Raw genomic sequence first — 20,347 nt, forward strand, 5'->3', positions numbered from 1 at the left:
GCTTATACACTTGATTTATAAGTTTTGGAGGACTAATGAGGTAGTTGTTTGTAATGGATGAACTATTGTTGAAATTTGCAAAATTTCATTCATGACTTGTGTTTTAAGATATTCAAGTGAATCATATTTTTGATATGCATATTTTAAAATCAAGTTGATTTTTTACCATGTAATCTATATATGAAGTGCTTACAGTTTTTTGGCATCTTTTGTATTTGATATGCAAAATGAGTCTTTTGTCTCAAATGATATCCATTCTTGAATCTTGGGTGGATGCTTTAATATATTTAGTCAAATCATGCTTCTTATATATGACATTTGTTTGACGTAGATCTTCGCCCTAAAGATGTGAAAAACTCTATTGTTGATCTATGCGTGTTAAAATTATAAAGCCTCTTGAAGTTCATATTCATCATGCTTTTGAAGCATTTGCATCCGGGTTCATTTTGACTAAAGTATGTTTGGAGCATGTTCATTAATAATTTTCTTTAATTGTTAATTCATTTCATGATAGTATATGCATATGCTCATTATGGCCTTTTAAAGCCCTCATTCAATAAAGCATATATAGCTTATGCCTATTCGTAGGCTTATTGTGGTGTCCCTTAATGGACCATTTTGTTATTCCCCATTATGGGGTTATGTTTGTCCAATGTTGGACCTTATGAATGCACTATGCATTCTTGCAATTCATTTCTGCATAATTTGCTTCCGCTCACTCTTTAACATGATGTATGATTTTGAAACTTTGGTTTTCTAAATTTACTTTTCATGCTAAAATAATTATTCTATCATGTGCTTCAAATTTCTATGCATAAGTTATATTGTTGCACCATTGTTTTGCGGATGTGTCATCCGATATGATTTCAATTGAGCTTGTTAGAAATGTTCCAATTGAGTAAAGTGCAAAGATATGTTTTACTTGTTTCTTTGTTGTTGTTCTACAGGATCTTGAAGATAAGAGGAAAAAAATACCTTGGATAGATCATGGAAGGTGCTCATCGTTAAAGACGTTGGAGGAAGACATTTGCAATGACATTCGTGCGGAAGGCTCTTGAAGCCTTGAGAGTCTTTCTTCTGCATTCTTCAATCTTTTCGTTCCCCCACGCAAAGTTTGAGGGGGGGTGTTAAAATGTATCATTCAACCTATGTAAACTTATATATATTTTATATATATAAAGGATAATACATATTCATATATGGTATATATGCATATGTATTATCCTAATTATATCTAAAATATATATTTTTCTATTTATAGGCATAGGGGTAGTTTAGTCATTTCACAGTCTTATGCATATTCCATTTGGAATATGTTTGTAATTTTTACTTTTATTTTTCTCTTTTTTAGTGGCTTGCGCCACCTAGGGAGGCTCCCCAAAGAGTCGTTGGGGAGCCCCCAACGGTCACAAATGTGACCGTTGGGGGCTCCCAACGACTCCTTTGGGAGCCTCCTAAGTGGCTCCTCTCTTGTATTATAAATAGGGGTTTTCCCCTTGTAATTCCTTCACTCCTTGGAGGAGCTTATGCTCCATTGTATAGGGTTTTTACCCTCTTCTTTCTATTTCTTCAATAATATTCAACTTATGACTTTAAGTCATATTTATCCCTTTTATGGGTTTATGTATTAGCACTTGATGTGCTTGTGTTGTTCCCTTAAGTGGGTATATTCGCACTTAATGTGCATGTGTATGGGTTCATTATTGAACCTAAAATATTCAAAGTCATTTTCTAACAGATGCTTGTCCGCCCACTTCTTCATCCTCTTGGCCGCTTTATGCAGAAACACCTTCGTTCACTCGGTCTGCTCATGCCAATCTCTAACAAACTGATAGGCAAAGGATGACCTTCTCTTCTCCTGTGCGGGGTCAGTGACTGTTGTCCCGTGGTTATCTCGAATGGGTTGTGGCCTGAAGACTTGCTCTTCTAAAGATTATAGCAGAATTGGGCCATGTCCTGGAGTTTTACCCCGTCCTTCTGATTGACGTTAATAAAGTACTTGAGGTATTGCTTAAATATTTTGTTGATGCGCTTCGTCTGCCCATCGGTCTGTGGGTGGAAACTTGTTAAAAATAGCAGATCAGAGCCGAAACACTTCACGTTAGAATTTGCTCGTGATGCGAGCACTGCGATCGTTCACAATGCTTCTTGATACATCCCAGTGTTCCACCACATGCTTGACGAACAACTTCACCGTCTTCTCTGCAGGGCACTCTTTGGAAGCTGAGATGAAGGTGGCATATTTAGAGAAACGGTCCATTACCACCAGGATGGAGCTGAAGCCATCTACCTTCGGCAAGCTAACAATGAAGTCCATGAAAATGCTTTCTCAAGGACGTTCTGGGATAGGTAGAGGCTCAAAGAGGCTGACAGTCTTCTGGTTGGTCCCCTTGACTTGCTGGCCGATGAGGCACGTTCGCACATACCCCTCCACATCGTCTCTCATTTGCGGCCAATAGTAACCGCGCTTAAGGAGTATTAAGGTCCGCTCCTGACCTGGATGACCGACCCATAAAGTATCATGGCACTCCTTAAGCAATTCACGGTGAAGGCTTTCCCACCGCAGCACAAAGATGCGTTCCCTTTTAGTCACGAAGAGGTCGTCCTGTAGCCAGAATTGCCGAGTCTTTCCCGCCTGCACCAGAGAGACAAGGTGTTGCGCTGTTGTGTCCTGTTGTATTCCATTGCGGATGCGGTCCAGCAATGCACCCTCCAAGTGAACTTCAGAAGGCTTTACTCGAACAACCACCAGTTCTGCCTTGTGACTCAGGGCGTCAGTAACAACGTTGGTCTTCTCCACCTTATACTCCAAAGCGAAGTCGAACTCAGCTAGAAACATTTGCCATCGAGCTTGTTTGGGTGTCAGCGTCTTCTGTGTCTAGAAATAGCTCATGACGACATTGTCCGTCTTGACAACGAACAGGGCACCCAAAATATAGTGCTGCCAGGTCCTGAGGTAGTGCATGATGGTTGTCATTTCACGCTCGTGCACTGTGTAGCGCCTCTTCACATCCTTTAGCTTCTGGCTCTCATAACCAATTGGATGACCCTCCTGCATAATAACTTCTCCGATAGCGAAGTCTGAGGCGTTTGTGTGAACTTCAAAGGGTTTGGAGTGATCCGGCAATCGCAACACTGATTCCCTCACCAAGGCCTTCTTCAAGCCGTCGAAGGTGTCTTGGCAGGCTCTTGTCTAGAGCCATACCTGATTCCTCTTTAGCAAATTTGTGAGGGGCGCAACAATAAGGGAATAGCCTTCGATGAATCGTCGATAATAGTTGGTCAAGCTAAGGAATGACTGCAACTCTGGCACCTTGGTCGGTGGATTCCATTCTTAGATGATTCTTATTTTTTGCCTGTCCATGCGCAGCAAACCACACCCCACGACGTGGCCAAGAAAACTTATCTTCTCTTGGCCGAAGAAACACTTCTCTCTCTTGACATAGAGGTCATTCTCCTTCAACACTGTTTGCAAGTGCCCGACATGTTCTTCCATGTTGTTGTTATAGATCACGATGTCGTTGAGATATACTACCACGAACTTGTCTAAGTAAGGGTAGAAGATCTTATTCATCAACATCGTGAATGTGGCCAAAGCATTAGTCAACCCGAATGGCATCATTAGGAATTTATAGGCACCATAAAGAGTGACATAAGTCATCTTGGGCTCATTACCGTCAGCAATCCTCACTTGCCAGTAACCCGATCGAAGATCTAGCTTTGAAAAGACACGGGCACTGCCTAGCTGGTCGAACAAGTCCGCTATCATTGACAACGAATACTTGTTTTTCACCGTGACCTTGTTCAATGCATGCTAATCCACACAGCCATTTGGAGCCATTATTCTTCATCTGGAAAAGTGTTGGGGCACCAAAGGGTGCTTTAGAAGGACGAATAATGCCTGCCTCCAACATCTCGTCCAGCTGCCTGCGCAGCTCCTTTAATTCAGCCGGCCCCATGCAATAAGGGACTATGGCAGAGGGCTTTGCTCCAGGGGTCAACTCTATCTTGTGGTCGACCTCGCGTCTCGGCGATAGGATGCTTCGACAATTCTGGGGGCATCACTCTCCGAAACTCAACCAATAGTGGGGCAAGGGTCGGCGATACTACTGTTTCCACCTTCCCTTCTTCGGTGCGCACCACGACTAGGAATATCTGTTCTACCTGCTTGACACCCTTTTTTAATTACATAGTAGATAACATTGAAGACTTACCTCCAAGAGTAAGGCACTGCACCGTGTGTGAAGAGTTTGGCCCCATGATTATCATCGAGTTAAACTTCGACAACATCATTTATTCTGGCTGCGAAGAAACTCTATGCCCAAAATCATTCGAAAGTCATCCAGGGACACCACTGAGAAGTTAGCTTTGTCAGCCCAACTCTCAATTTGGATAGCCACATCCCTTGCTTCACCAAGGCTTGGCTTGGCCTTAGAGTTCACCGTCTTGATGGTCATTTGCTTTGGCCCAGACTTCAAGCCTAATCACTCTGTCTCTTCCCGCGAGACAAAGTTATGTGTGGCCCCAGTCTACCATTGTCGTAGTAGACTTCCTATTCGTAATGACTTTCAGATACATGAGCTCTTTGCTAATCGGCATGCTCTTGGCTGCACAGCTTCTAACTACGTTTATCGTCTACATGGCTCCCATCCTTGGTTGTACGACCTCGACGTCACTACTCTCCGCCTACACTACATTGGCCTGCCCGTCGTTGCTCATGAGGCACTTTGAACATTGCCTAGCAATATGTCTATCGCCACAGAGCCAACAAGTCACAACAGGCCCTTTGTTGCCGCTATTGTTGTGCTTTTTATAATTCTGTCTCTTGTTATAATGGTGCTGGGTAGATGCCTCACCTTTATTGCCGCGCCGATCCTCCTTCTTACCTCCATGGTTTGGCTTCTTCTCAGCCTTAGTCGATGGAGTGAAGGACTTCCGTTATGTATCCACTAATCGCTCGACCGTCATATACACATCTTCCAAAGTCTCGGGATTGCTCCTTTCCACTTTGGACTGTGCCCAAGGCTGTAGTCCCACAATAAGCCAGTTGAGTCTGTTTTCATCCAGCATATTGGGTACATCTAGCATGAGCTTCTGGAATGTCCTGATGTAGTCTATCAAGGCTCTAGTGTGTTTGAGTTCTGCCACCATCCGATAAGCTTGATGTTGTACATTTCTTGGCATAAAATAGTTTTGTAGCTCATTTTTAAAGGCTTTAAAGGTATCATTCACGCAGTGACCCCTTTCTATATCGCTATGCTTCCGTCTACCCGAGGCTATAGCATCTCCGTCAAGTAGAGTTGTTGCCGTCTTCACCCTGAGGTCTTCGACCAATATATTCTGAATGTTCAAGTAGTCTTCCACCTGGAATAAAAAGTTTTCTATGACCTTTCTATCCCTCGAACCAATGAATTTAGCTAGCCTCGGCACATCTATCTTTGATGGCCTATCGCCATTTCCGCCATTGAGGGTAATTGTTTGCTGTAGAGTGCAGTTCATCAACTGAAACTCCTCTACTTCAATCTGTAGAGTGGTCACTGTCGTAGTCAACGAAAAAACTTGTCCCATCAACAAGTTTACCTGCTCTCGCAGGCTTGTCACCTCATCGTCCAGTCCTTCGAACCAAGGTTTTAAAACCTGTGACTCGGAACTCGACTCGTTCTTTATTGACTCGTGACTCGGCGGGTCAACTCGGTGACTCGGACCGGGTTTTGTTAACTTTTGATTTTAAAACAAAGACAATATATAAATTGTCATTTAAACATATAAAGGTTTGTAGAATGACTTAATTACTAGTTTAATTGATTAATAAGTAAAATAACATCAAGTAAAACTGCTCTTAATTCAAATCTCACATTTACTAAAGAAACTACACAAGCAGGAGCAAGTCTTTCAAGACAATATATAAAGAATGACTTAATTACTAGTTTTAAGAACTTTAATAGCCATGCTCGATCATGGTTTACATCCTGAATACATGGACATAGCTATTGTGTTGCAGGGCCTCAGAAAATCCTTGCAAAATGTTGGGAACATTGAACTTTATCTTGATATTTGTAAGTGTGTTTCTGATGTAGAGTTGATTGGACCATGCCTTATATATCTGCACATAAATGCATATAATCTTTGGATAATGAGAATGCTCTGATGTATATATATTATAATGATAAATGTGAGCATTTTATGTTGTTGGTTTTGAATAGGCTGGCTGCCAACTATTGTGTAGGTCTCAGAGATGGTTGCATGAGGGATCAGTTATGTTAGCTGGATTAGTGGATTCACTCTATGTTCATTGAGGGGTACTGGGTTTGATTCCTTACCTGGAGCTACCAAAAGGAATGAATGATGGACATGTGAAATTTGATTGACTTTTACTAATTTTGTGATTTTATATTAAGTTGGTAAGCCTATTGTTATTATGCTATTTGTTTTTTGAAAAATGAACACTTACATATGAAAAAAATGCCCATAGCCTTTGAAAAATGAAAAAAGAAAAAAGTGCCCAAAACTCGCCCGAGTCAAGGCCGAGTTTTCGCAGAACGAGTTTAGCTTGCCGAGTGGACTCGTTGGAGGGTCGAGCCGAGCCGAGTCACCGAGTTGACTCGGCGAGTTTTAAAACCATGCTTCGAACGACTCAACTATCCATGAAATCACTTTCTCGTGCGAAGTCACATCAGCCGCCAGTCTGTTGACGATCGCGTCCATCTGCTCATGTCCCCGAGGTGAACCCATCTCCTCGGTTTCGGCAACTGCCTTTCTTTTGGTGCTCCGCAAGTTGTATAAGGGTGCCACGATGTCTTGTTCACAAATCGCGGCTTGTCAGCCCGTCTCTTGATACCGACTCCTGAGTCCCTTCCCGAGCTCGAGAACGGGCTCTGGTACTACTTGTCACGAGCCTACTTATTCAATAGGCCTGCGCGGTACGACGATCCTTCCTTACTACCGCAAGCCTTCTGATCGCTCACTTGTCACTGCAAAAGCTTCGATAATTAAGAGTGCAAGAGAGCGAGAGAATAGGGAGGAAGAGAAATCACAATCACTCGAAAGCAATCACAACGAGAGTGAACAAAAGAAAACTCTTCGCATTTGCATTCATTCACATTTTTGCTTGAGGGCACATTACAGTTCAGATCTATGAGCTGACCCTTCTGGGTATTTATCAACCATGAACCAAAGTACATGGGTGGCCTGGAGAAAGTTACAAGCGACTCGACACTTTACATCAAGACTCAACCAAAGCAAAACAGACTCTAGACACAACTGTACAAAGTAGGTCGCAGTGGGTGTCATGTTCTTAAATGTTATTTACATGTTTTTGTGTATTTTTTTGGTAGGAGTAAAAAATTAAAGTAGTTTTATGCAAAATGATGTTATTTGATGTGGCATGACCATATTAGGAATGATATCTTTTACTAATTTTGTGTGCGAACATATCTTTATATGTTTTATATTCCATAACTGGGTGATAGTTAATTGCAGATATTACCTCTTAATGGAAATGATACTTGATTGTGCTAAAAAATCTCTGCTTTGTTTAACTGATTTGAAGATGCGTCTCTGCCTTTGTAGGTACGAAAATCTTATATTTGTTGTGGGTGGCATTGGAATTTCATCTTTCATTGCTATTTTGAGAGATATCTTGCATAGGGTTATGGAGAAAAGGCCTTGCCTGCCAAAAAAAATTCTACTAGTTTGGTCAGTCAAAAGATCAAAGGAGCTTTCTCTTCTTTCCATGGTTGATGCAACATCCATATGTCCATCCTTCCAAAGAACTTTAGATTTAGAAGTTCAAACATATGTTACTCAAGAAAAAGAGCCTCAACTGGTATGTTTTAGTTTTCCATTGCATGATCTTAGTCTGTAAAACAAGCTTGGCTAGATGAACTTGCTGTATCTTTGAATAACAGGAAGAAGGCAACCTTTCTGGAAACATGATGGTTGCACGCTTTCCAGAGACCAGCGGCAATAGTATGTCCACTTTGGTTGGTACAGGAAATGCAGTATGGTTCGGCATCTATATCTTCTCATCCGTTGTTGGTTTTGTATTATTCTTAAGCCTGATAGAAGTGTTTTACATAAATCGGTTAAATATATCTATCTGGTGGCTCGAAGGACTTTTATACATTGTTTGCATGGTTGCAAGCACCATCATATTTGGTGGTACTGTAATCATGTTGTGGCATCGGTGGGAAATGGGCATGTTAGACCATGAGAAAATTAAGGATATTGCAGAACTGAGTTCATTAGAATATAATGAGCAAGCAGCAGCATCCAATCAAGCTAGTCGTACTAATCTTGTTGCTTTAGGATCTACTCATTATGGACAAAGGCCCAACTTCAAAGGTAAGAATCATTTTCCCTTGGCTGTTTAGGATTTTGAATGCTTTAAATTTAAAAAATAAAATGATCGTGTCCAAGGATGACTTGTTTCTCCATCCTTCTTATAGTCTATGTACTATTTGATGTGCATGCACACAAGCATGAGAGAGAGAGAAATGCCAATATGCCGAACTGGTCCATGATAATGATTTTGTTTGGCCATGATAATGGTGGTGTTAAATCACGCTTTCATGCCATAAGTGCACCTAATCAGAAACAAGCATCTCTGCTGTATGTTCTTCAGATATCTAATTTCTGATTTCATTTCTTGGTTTGTCAGCAATTTTTAAGTCAATATCGGACGAGTGGGGAAACATGGACGTGGGTGTTCTTGTTTGTGGTCCATCAGGCCTCCAGTCAACTGTTGCAGCAGAGTGCAGGTTTCAGAACTTCAGGAGGCGTTGCAAGCACCCAATTTTCCATTTCCATAGCCATAGCTTTGAGTTGTAGGAAAATTGTCAGGGATGCCATATATGCTGTTGCTGATATGATATGCATGATATAAATAGCTCAGCGTCAATGTCAGAATACTTTATTAGTAAAATAATAATTTTTTCGTACATATGGTTAGTTTTGCAGCTGCATACACATGTACTAAAAGATGATATATGATAGACTCTCTCTCTCTCTCTCTCTCTTGTGCACACACACTAAACACAAGCTAGGAATTTTAAACAGTTTGGATTAGGGTCAATTATTCAGATGGAGAAAACTCATGTCGAATCTGATTTTTCACGTTATCAAATTTGGATATATATATATATATATATATATATATATATATATATATATATATATATATATATGAGAACTGAACATATTAGGCCCACTTTTCTCATTCTGCCCCGTTAGGCCCCATAGTTTGAAGTGTTTTATGATGGATCTGAACCCTTAGATGTGAACATATTAGGTCAACTTAGTCAGGTCTCCATTACATACATATAAGTTTCTTTTTTTTCTTTATTTTTGGTTGTTTTTCATAAAACTAACTTTACATATGTGATCTAGATGTTCTGATTAGTGGGAATCGGCTCTTGGATCATGCAATTACTAAGATTTTAGCAGCCTTAAAAAATCAACAGCTTACAATGCAGAATATTTTCTTTGCTCATAAAATCATGTTTTTTCATCGTAGAAACATGATAAAAAAAGCTGGTTCCTAGCACTTGGATCATGCAGAGACTGTCTATGAGGTCTGATTGAGTCCACATGATCAGCAAATATGATTTATAGTTTATTCAGATGGTCAGATTGCCATGACCAAAGATTAACGATATATATGTCTGTATATGTGCAGCTATCTAAACCATTCAATCAAATGATTGGATGGCCAATAAAACTCAAGGATGTGACTTACATGGTTTGTTTTATAAAAAACGTGTTCTGGATCATACCATTGCAATGTATAAGTATGATTTTTAAGAGTATCAAGAATCAACAACTCACATTGCACCAAAGTTTAATTACTTAAAAAACCATGATCTTATTTCAAATGGTCTAAGTTATGGCTCTTAGCAAACAGTCTGTTCTTAGCATTTCCATATCGATAGATTGAGTTAAAGGGATGTTCTTGACCTTGTGGCAGACGAGGCGCATCAGAACTTGGGGAACAGCCCCCGGTCCAACCTCTATATTCACTTACCTTAAATCATTCAATCAAATGATTATATGGTAAAAAAAAAAAGTTCTGCTTACGGAATTTTTTTTTTTTACAAGTAGTCAAGCTGGGGTTAGGCCAACTCCTACCAATTCATTAAACTAATTAAAAGATTACCACCATGCGTTACATTGTATGCAAGATGGGAATCTAATCTGGGGGTTTATCTTTTCAAGTGCTATTAGGTTGCAAAACAGCTAATCTAGCTAACCTCCTGGCAAAGATTCTTTGTCATATAACATTGTTCATAATGTTGTTTGTGTTGGTGATCGTGCTAGGCTTCTACGCATGTGGAACCCAATAAAATAAAATGCAGTTATTTTCAGCTTGAGGAATGTTTAGCTAGAGGGTCGTTTGTTGATCTAAGAACCAGTAGAGTTTTTCTTGTGTACTTGAAGAATCACATTACAGTGAGGGTTCAAGGACTGAATTTTCTAGAATACATGATCAGATACTTTAAATTGAGAAAAGTACCTAGAAAGGGTGTTTATGCATTTGGCAAGAACTCGGTCAAACTATCTTGCTGGGGGTTGTTAGGGAGAATGACATTGAGGAGGTAATTTATGCATTTGGCAGAGGAGGTGCACTAAATCCTGATTACGGTAACTACCACCTCCTAGAGGTGGTGATAATTGCCAAATCCAGGATTTGGTAGGCTACCACTTTTCCAAATGCATATACACTCTCCAACTTCCAAATTTAAAACGTGCATGGCTTTTGTTGGGGAACCGTAACTTGGTCCTTGACTGCTTAGAGAAGGGGGCAGGCCTCCCAACTCTAGGTACTCATCTCAACTATTTGGATTCATGCTTAACTGCGAGTTAAAAAAAGAAATGACCCCTTCATCCCCAGGTTCAAACGTGGATGTGTAGGTTGCCTTTAACTGGTGGACTCTGTAAGAGCTTGGTTGTCCGTGGCGCCACTCGGGGTTTGCCTCACTTGTGGGCCCACCATACGATCTGCCCAATCAAGGTGAATAAATGCTCTAACATCTCTACCCTCCGTTGATCTCATCTAACCGTTACACGTGCACGTGGTGGGGCCCACCGCAAAGGTGCCAATTACATTGGAGGCCACGACAGTGGCTGATCACGGCAACAATGGACGGTGGGGATGCTAGAGCATTTCTCTCGAGAGGAATCCCACGGTGGGATTTCAGTTTAGAACGGATCAATAATCAAAGTGATGTGCCAAGAACACGTCTCATCGGTATCTTGGCATCCCTACCGTTGACCCTGTCTATCAACGGCCACAGCTGTTGATGACAGCATGCTGTGGGCCCCATTATTATTTGTTTATTATTTGTGCAATTAACGATGGAGACGCAGAAAACACATGAAAAAACGTGTTGTGGCATATAAGAGAGAGAGAGAGAGTACAACACCCTCTCTCTCTCCACATAGAGAGTTGATTATTAGCCCCAAGGTTGTTAAATGCGATGAGGCGAAGCGAGGCGTTGAGCCTGCGCCTCGCCTCTGAGGCGTACGCCTCAGGTACTGAGGCATACGCCTCTCACAACTGGTATGAAAGTGAAGCGGTGGGAGGGGAGGCAGGGAGCGGTGGTGGAGCAGCTGGCCGGCACTTGGCGGTGGATCCACCGGCACTTGGGGTTAGCACAGCCGACAAATCGGGCGGAGGAGGAAGACTTGGGGATGAAGGAAGGCTTCAGTAGGTGGATCCACCGGCAATTTGCGCATCACAGCACGCCTCAGTACCTTGAGCGTGCGCCTCGCCTCTGAGGCGTACGCTTCAGGTACTGAGGCGTACGCCTCTCACAACACTGATTAGCCCCTCGGGCCTAAGCAGGTTATATGTTTCTCCTCCCCCCAACAGGGCAGTTAGTTACATCTCATGTTCGGGGGTTCTAAAGAGCGCTACGTATAAGATGCAGAGCAATATGTATTCTCATGTTTGTCCGCATCATATTGCATCGTAATTTGGTGCCGCCGCAAAGACTTAAGTATCATTTACCGCCATTTGCTTTCTCTTCCTCGAACGAACATAAATGCCCTTCTTCTAGAAAACTGAATCATCGGTTCGTAAAAAAGACAAAAATGCCCTTCATCGTTATCGCGTCAAAATGTTCCTCAAAGTTTGTGTATGTAGCAAGCTGTATGTTGTATGATTTAAATAGTTCAAAACAATTCATTCTCGCACTATGCAGAAAACTCTACCGAAGCATATTTTGCTTTCATCTGTTGTTGCTGGAGCATCCTTTCCTTTGTTCCAAAGCATCTGTTTTCGTCTTACGCGCAATCGCAGCATTGTTGTCACCTTCTGTTGCGTATTAGTAGGGCTCACTTGAGGTGGCGCCATATTCGAGTAAGTCAGGGCTAGACTAGGGTTAGTCAGTATCTTGGTTAGTGTTAGAGGTTTAGAAGAGTCAAAAGCTATTTTAAAAAAACTCATTTTGAAGTCTACTGTCAAGTTTTCTCATTTCCAATAAAATATCCTCGTTTCAAGAAACAAATTTTCTCATGCATATTTTATTGGTAAATTAATTTGAGGTAAATGCTTCACTGTTCGTGAACATGCTATGCATATGAGAGTTGCAGTAGAAAGTGCACTCATATTTGTGCCTAGAAACTGAAAATAAGGTAGAAAATCAAATGTGAGGAGATGCTAGGATTACATTCAACTAACTGGGTATTAGCTTGGATTCAGATTAGGATGGAGAATAGCTACTACTGGACTTGACTAATTATCTTATGATATCCATTCAAATGAGGCAGCTGATGCATTATACGTTGTATAAAGGCCAGCTGAGAGCAGCTACCCTATTCAAAGATCAGCAAACAGATATGTTCTTGAATCTGTTATGATGAGCCTTATGGCTGAAACTGTTGTTGCAGACGAGCAACTAAACCCCACAATGTTTAACCAGTGCCAAGACCTGTGCAATATCATTACCTTATTGCCCTTCACCTTGAGATAGATGTGATTGGCAAGAACAAAGGCGAGAGGAAATGGGCTAAATGCAGTTGTAAGACGCATTAAATCACTAAGAAAGGGCAAAGAAACAGCTACAAATGTATTCACTGCCAGGTAACCACCCCTAAAAAAAACTAGAACAAGATACCGTATAAAGAGTATGGTCCACCTCTTTCCTCCAAGCGTGTTATCCAGGTACTCATACATTCATACATTGGACTAGAAAAGCAAGTAGACATGGCTTCAGTAATGTACACTCTAGGTCATATTGCATCTGCAAGTAGCAAAAAGAATATTTCACAACAGCATGCATTAGAAACTATCATTTACACCTAAAATGATGATTATTTCTGCATTACCAGAATCAAAGTACACCATGAGGGTCTTGAGTGATGCATGATTTGAATGAAAGTAACGCTGCCAAATCAGTTGCGTTTGACAGGTTCGGGGAATGGGCAGATGAACCCGCTCCAAAACCAGCAGCGGCGTGGGCCAAGCAACATCCAATGGATATGAAAAAAAATGATGCACCAATGTCAATGACCATGACATCTTGCAAGAATATGTAAAGTGACGAGAGAACTTGCGATGTTAGACTTTTCTTAAATCCCAACAAGAGACTGGGTTTGAACCTACAAACCATGTGGTAGGTTGATATCGGTCTCATTCTCCCTTTTGTTCTCTTTAACAAAAAAGTTTTACTGGGAAAAAAATCTACTAATTATCAAAATTCTTGGTTGTTTTTTTTGTAGATTTTTTTTTTGTTTTCACATTTTTTTTGCATTTTTTTGCCTCTTTTTCTTGCTAATGTTCAAAAAATGTGTAGTAGTGAACCATAGGAAACTAATTTCATGAGACTTTACAAAAGTACAACTAATAAAGTCTGAAAGATAAACCGTTTGCTTTTCTGAAAATTTACTTTTCTAATTTGGTGTGATTTGTCTAACTAATGGAAAAACTAAAAAACCGAAATACATATTCAATGTTCGGGATAGGGGTATTTCATCTTTTCTTTACATTCTTAAATATGATAAGCATGGCCAATATAGCCGCTTGGCATTTTCCAAAATTTGTAGTGGAACTAAATTTTGGTCCCGACTTGCCCTTAGTTGGGATTTAAGAAGTATAAGATGTGTGTGTGTGTGTGGGGGGGGGGGGTATGGGTGGGGGGTGGGGGTGGGGGGGGGGGGGGGGGGGGGTTGCGGGTGTCCACAGTTTGCCTATTGAATCCCAAGAACCTTCACTTTTAACATTGTCCACTTTTTTTGTCTTCCTCTTCTTTTTCTTGAGTATTTAGATGGACACAAGGCTCAACTCAGGGTACGTACGCAGTGTCCATTCTGAATTGAATTTTCCTCTTTAAAATTCTTTCAACGTGGGCACACTTAACCACCCTAACCACAGTCTGCCTCCATCCCCGCTTTCAAAGAAATTTTAAACCTTACCACTATGAGTTCCATGTCCAATAATCCAGAACTTCACGAAAAAATCTTTGTTAAGTAGATTAGATTTTATAATCTTAAAAGTCCACAATATTCAAGTTAAAATCCTTATAAAACCTGATTTACAAATTCAACACATTTCTTAAATATGATAAGGGTTTAAATATGAAAATTCCGTCCTTAGAGTCAAGGAATTAGCATTAACAATGGTTTCCATTAATCTCAACCGTGCCATTCTACAGCTTGAGCTTTCCTATAGTGTTGTCCTCGTAAAACATGGTAGTGGGGCTCACCTCGTTCTCAAAAAAAAAATCCATTAATTTGAGAAACAATGTTATATATGATAGCCCGTTTTATTTTTATTTAACCATAAACAAAGATCGACTATAGTTAGTTTAACACATGAACGATGTGCAAAATAAAGGCAGTGGAGGCACTTTTAGCAATGTAGCTCACAGGGCAGGACTATTTTCCAAAAAAACTGTAACTATATTAATATTAGAGAAAAACAAGCACTGCATAGTGCATACAACCAATCAGCCCCTAGTATTGTAACTCATAAAACCGTTCTCACGCAATACTTCTCGACTTGCAAAATGCAAATCCTTCATCTGGAAACTATTTTATACGCTACAATATAGATCATCAATAAAAGCTTAAGAAATCTTAGTTAAAACCATTGGAACCTTGACAACTAAAATCATTTCTTATCTTCTTCAACCTTGCAACAACACTTGTCATGTCCATCCTTTCTTCAGGAGATTCCATGGAGCAAGCCAGACCCACTTCTGCAATTGATGCAACCAACTGAAGCTTCGTGCTAAGCTCAGAACTTGGGTGCAGCTGCCTATCACTTGTATCATCACTAAGCAGCTCCTCTATCAGGCGGTTGTCCACCACATTGGCTATTGCATCAGGAAACGACTGTTCAACCCAACTTCTCAAGGTTGAGCTCCCTACGAACATTGGATCTGTGGGTTTTTTTCCAGTGAACGTCTCCAACAGCATTATCCCATAGCTATACACATCACTTTTGATGGAAACCTTCCCAGTTAAGCCAGATTCTGTCACACACACCACAGACATACACAAAAAACAAAGTGAAAATGGAAAATCTAACTAATAAAATTTCAAGAATCATGAAAAAGACCATCATGTAATTTGTTATATTTAGGCCTTCAAGTTACTGACTAGCAAAATAAATGGCCTCTTCAGTACATCAATTTTCCCTTTTTCTTTTATTTTGTCGCACTTACAATTTCTTCCATAAGCATTTTGTAATATGTAATGAGAAACTAAGATCCCTTAGCAAAGCATGAGAATTCTTACCTGGTGCAACATATCCAATTGTGCCAAGTGTGCCAGTTAGAGTAGAAGTGTTGCTGTCAACCAGTACCTTGGAAATGCCAAAGTCACTTACATGTGCGGTCATATCATCATCTAAGAGCACATTACTGGGCTTCAAATCAAAGTGCACAATTGGTTCTGTGTAACCATGGTGGAGATACTCCATAACACATGCCACATCGATCATTATGCAAAGCCTCTGATGAATATTCAAGAAACTGCCTGCAGAATGCAACCATCGATCTAGGCTGCCGTTGGGCATAAACTGAAGGACTAGTGACCGAAAATCATGGTTGGAGCAAGAAGTGATAATCTTGACAAGGTTTCTATGCCTGATTCTGCGCAATATATTGCACTCCACATCGAAAGTTTTGCATGCTCTCTCAGATTGGAGGTTGATAACCTTTGCAGCCACTGGAGTTCCATCAACTAGTACTCCTTTGTAAACTGAACCAAAACTACCAACTCCAAGCAGGTTGGCTTCACTGAAGTTATTAGTTGCTCGAGCAAGCTCATAATATGAAATCCTTTTATGTGTTGGGCCCAATGGTTCATCATGAGGAGGCTGATTCGTTCTCCTCTTCTTCTGAAGTATGACGACAGAAAGAGTGCATATGATGCAAAACAGAATTACCAAAACGACTACAATGATCATGTGCTTATGAAGAAGGCTTCCTTTTGGTTTCCTCGTAGCATTAGCTGCACAAGCAGGCACTTTAAATCTCTTTGCCCCACAAAGAGCATGGTTTCCCGAAAATGACTCGGCCGAGAGGTTTTCGAAAACTCCACCATTGGGAATTTCTCCTTCTAATTTATTGTAAGATAGATTCAAATAAGCTAGATACCGAAGCTTCTCGAGAGATTCCGGAATAGTACCAATAAATGCATTGGACGAAAGATCAAGGTACTCTAAGCTTATCAGCTTGCCAAAGGATTCCGAAATCTGACCATCAAAGGAATTCATTGATAAGTCCAAGTTTGCAAGCATTTGGAGATCAGCAAAAGAATCAGGCAGGCTTCCTGACATTCGATTTCCAGAGAGGTACAAATCAAGTAGCTGTTTTAGGTTCCCCACTTCTATTGAAAGTGATCCACTCAAATTGTTGTTGGACATTCTGACACTTAATAGGCCTGTGATGTTCCAAAAGCTCGGGGGTATAGCTGATCGTATCTTATTGAAGGACAGATTAATAACCTGCAAGTTGGTCATGTTCCTTATGGATTCGTCCAAGGAACCAGATATCATGTTAATACCAAGGTAAAGGTATTCCATGGACTGGATTTTATAGAACTCAGATGGAAGGGGTCCTGATAAATTGTTAATTGAAAGATCCAGCGATTGAAGCTTCCTCAACTTCCCTATGGATGGTGGAATTTCTCCGCTCAGCAAATTCCCAATCAACCTCAACTTGGTTAAGTAGGTGAGGTTTCCAACCTCATGAGGAATGCTTCCATAGATTTGGCATGAGCCTGCATCAAACATTTGCAGGTTGCTGGACAGCAATCCAACGGATCGAGGTATAATTCCTTTGAGTGCTGGGTTGTCATGTAAACTCAGCCATTTCAATTGGCTACAATTTGCCAAGGCCGTGAGGAAGGCTAGTTCAATTGAGTTTGGCGTGTTAACTAGTTGATTCTTGTGTAGACCTAGGAAGCTAAGTTGGGACAGTCGCCCTAGTTCCATAGGTATAGACCCTTCAAGGTTGTTTTGGGAAAGCTCAAGCAATTCCAATGCTGAAGCATTTGACAGAGAGGCTGGGATGAGACCAGTGAATTGATTGCCACCCAGGTAGAGTTCTCTAAGATTTGGAAATGCAGAACCTATATACGTCGGGATATACCCACTCAAGTTATTGCTAACCAGGTTAAATAATTGGAGAGAAGACAAGTTATAGATGGAAGTTGGGATCGAGCCCGTTAGGTTGTTAACTTCCAAGCTAAGGTCTTTTAGACCGGTGAGTTGCCCCAAGTCATATGGTATGCTTCCCCCAAGATGATTCCATTCCAGCCGAAGTGCCATCAATCTTGAGAGGTTTCCCAAAGCAGGTGGAATGCTACCTATAAGCTGATTTTTGCCTAGCAACAACACTCTCAATCTTGATAAATTAGAAAGTTCTCTGGGTATGGTCCCACTGAAATTGTTCTCAGCTAAGGACAATATTTCAAGTTGTTGGCAATGGCTTAAACTTGGAGGAATTGCTCCTTCCAACTGGTTTCTGCCTAGACTCAGGTTCCTCAACCGAGGTAGTCGGCTGAACTCTTGGGGCAGTTTGCCGTAGAAGGAGTTGAAGGTGAGGTTGAGAAACACAAGGAAAGAGAGGTTGGAGAGGTGTGGGGATAATGTACCGGCCAAGTCAGAGCTGTTGAGCTGCAAGGCTGTGACTCTCTGCCTCCTACGGCTGCAAGTGACGCCATACCAGCTGCAGAAGGAGGTGTAATTGGAAGAAGTGGGCTCCCAACTGCTCAATACGCCATGAGGGTCTTGAGTGATACAAAATTTGAATGAAAGTAACGCTGCCAAATCAGTTGCATTTGACAGGCGCGGGGGCTGGAAGGATGCTCCATTTCCAAAACCAGCAGCGACGTAAGCCAAGCAACACCCAATGGATAGGAAAAACAATATTGGTGCACGGACGTCAAAACCCATGGTGTTTTGCATGGATTTACAATCTGAAGAGCATATATATAGCCCTCGTTTGCCTGTTAAAGAGAACAGTTAAACTCAAAGGTTCTTGTCTGAAATACACATGCACACAAGCATATATATATATATATATATATATATATATATATATATATATATATATATATATATATATATATATATATATGCAGCGTCTTTTCACTTCTGATTTGGTTGGTTTCTTGGCCAAGCAGGTTATATGTCCCCCCCCCGAACAGGGCAGTTAGCTACATCTCATGTTCGGGGGTCCCAAAGAGCACCACGTATGTAAGCGTGTGTGTCTCGTATCCCTATGTTTGTCAGCATTAATTAGCATTGGAGTTTGATGCGATTGCAAAGACTTACCCTCTCCTCTATTGGTGCAAAAAAAATGACGATTCTTGAAAAGGAGTGGTTGTAAAGACTTAAGTGCCCCGAAGATGATTATTTAAGACACAGTCTCTGCACTGCAGGATTATCCGAGAAAGAAATCTTCCCTGAAGGAGGCCATGAACATCAACCCTCTCACTCTCTATCTCTTTTCTATTTCTGCTTCTGTGCACATCCAGCAGAAGATCCTACATTGCTCCATCAAGCACCGACTGACCTGCACATTGACTGTTATGGAGTCTGATTCAGAGTTTTTACCCTTATAGGAGGAGGGTTTCGGGGCTCATCCCAACGTGGGTAACATCATTCAACTAAATGGGTTGTAGATCCTAATTCAGAGTTTTTACCCTTACAGGAGAGGGGTCTGGGGGCTCCTCCCAGTGTGGGTAGCATCATTCAACTTGAAGAGTTGTGGAGTCTGATTTAGAGTTTTTACCCTTACAGAAAGGGGGGTCTGAGGGCTCCTTCCAGCGTGGGTAGCATCATTCAACTTGAAGAGTTATGGAGTCTGATTCAGAGTTTTTACCCTTACAGAAGGGAGGTCTGAGGACTCCTCCCAGCGTGGGTAGCATCATTCAACTTGATGAGTTGTGGAGCTTGATTTAGAGTTTTTGCCCTTATAGGAAGAGGGTTTGGGGGCTTCTCCCAACGTGCATAACATCGTTCAACTTGATTCGTTGTGGAGCCTGATTCAGAGTTTTTGCCCTTACAGGAGAAGGGTTTGGGGGCTTCTCCCAACGTGGGTAGCATCGTTCAACTTGATTCGTTGTGGAGCCTGATTTAGAGTTTTTGCCCTTACAGGAGGGGGTCTGGGGGCTCCCCCCGGCACGGGTCCCGGGTGTCGTGGTAAAAAAATGCAGAGGGTGTCGTGGTGAGAAAGACATATGTTTGTTCCAAGCAAGGTTGAAAGAAATCAATGGAAAATCTAACAGGGAGCATGCCAGAATCAAGATGTGGATGTCAAGCGAGAATGGTGTTGTGCAACTCAAATAACACAAAATAATAAGAGTCTGGTTTTTAGTTAAAATGGGGAATGAAATGACAATAGAAATTGCTTAAAATTTACAGGAATAAACTAGACTCAATAACGAAAACACCCTTTTTTACGAATTTGGAATATGACCTCCGGTTAGGGAGATATAGAACTGACAAGTTGGTCTTAATTCGGGTAGCGATTTACAGTGATTTGCTTACTGAATAACACTATAAATCACTATAGTGATTTGCGGAAGACACTACAAATCGTTATAGTGATATCCAAAAACACTATAAATCGCTATAGCGATTTGCGGAAGACACTACAAATTGCTATAGTGATCCAAAAACACTATAAATTACTATAGCGATTTGCGGAAGACACTACAAATCGCTGTTGAAAAGCTGGATAACACTATAAATCGTTGTGGGGTTCGTTGGAGACCCGAAAATACTATAAATCGTTGTAGAAAAGCCCGATAACACTAAAAATCGTTGTTGAAAGGCCCCAAAAAAATTTGGTCCGGAGGGCGCTGCCCCCCGAGCCCCCCCAAGGGCTGCCCC

General features: G+C 41.2%; 2 protein-coding genes across 2 annotated transcripts in view; one reads left to right on the forward strand and one right to left on the reverse strand.

Annotated features, from left to right (window-relative positions):
• LOC149838562 (ferric reduction oxidase 7, chloroplastic-like) overlaps window positions 1-8,943 on the forward strand; it is a 39,984-nt gene extending 31,041 nt beyond the window's left edge. Inside the window, exons 7-9 of the mRNA XM_090007733.1 lie at window positions 7,570-7,825; window positions 7,908-8,343; window positions 8,660-8,943. Coding sequence (XP_089863859.1) covers window positions 7,570-7,825; window positions 7,908-8,343; window positions 8,660-8,829 — 862 coding nt within the window. The 3' untranslated portion in view covers window positions 8,830-8,943. The remainder of the gene's footprint in view (window positions 1-7,569; window positions 7,826-7,907; window positions 8,344-8,659) is intronic.
• Window positions 8,944-14,877: 5,934 nt separating this feature from the next.
• On the reverse strand, window positions 14,878-18,444 carry LOC149838563 (uncharacterized). Its single transcript, XM_090007732.1, has 2 exons — window positions 15,739-18,444; window positions 14,878-15,473 (listed from the first exon to the last, which is right to left on the reverse strand). The coding sequence occupies exons 1-2, from the start codon at window positions 18,413-18,415 to the stop codon at window positions 15,076-15,078; spliced, it is 3,075 nt and encodes a 1,024-aa protein (XP_089863858.1). The 5' UTR covers window positions 18,416-18,444; the 3' UTR covers window positions 14,878-15,075.
• Window positions 18,445-20,347: the final 1,903 nt, after the last annotated feature.

This window comes from Nuphar pumila, chromosome 5 (assembly GCF_984573655.1).
Source record: "Nuphar pumila chromosome 5, dmNupPumi1.hap1.1, whole genome shotgun sequence".
Taxonomy (NCBI): Eukaryota; Viridiplantae; Streptophyta; class Magnoliopsida; order Nymphaeales; family Nymphaeaceae; genus Nuphar; species Nuphar pumila.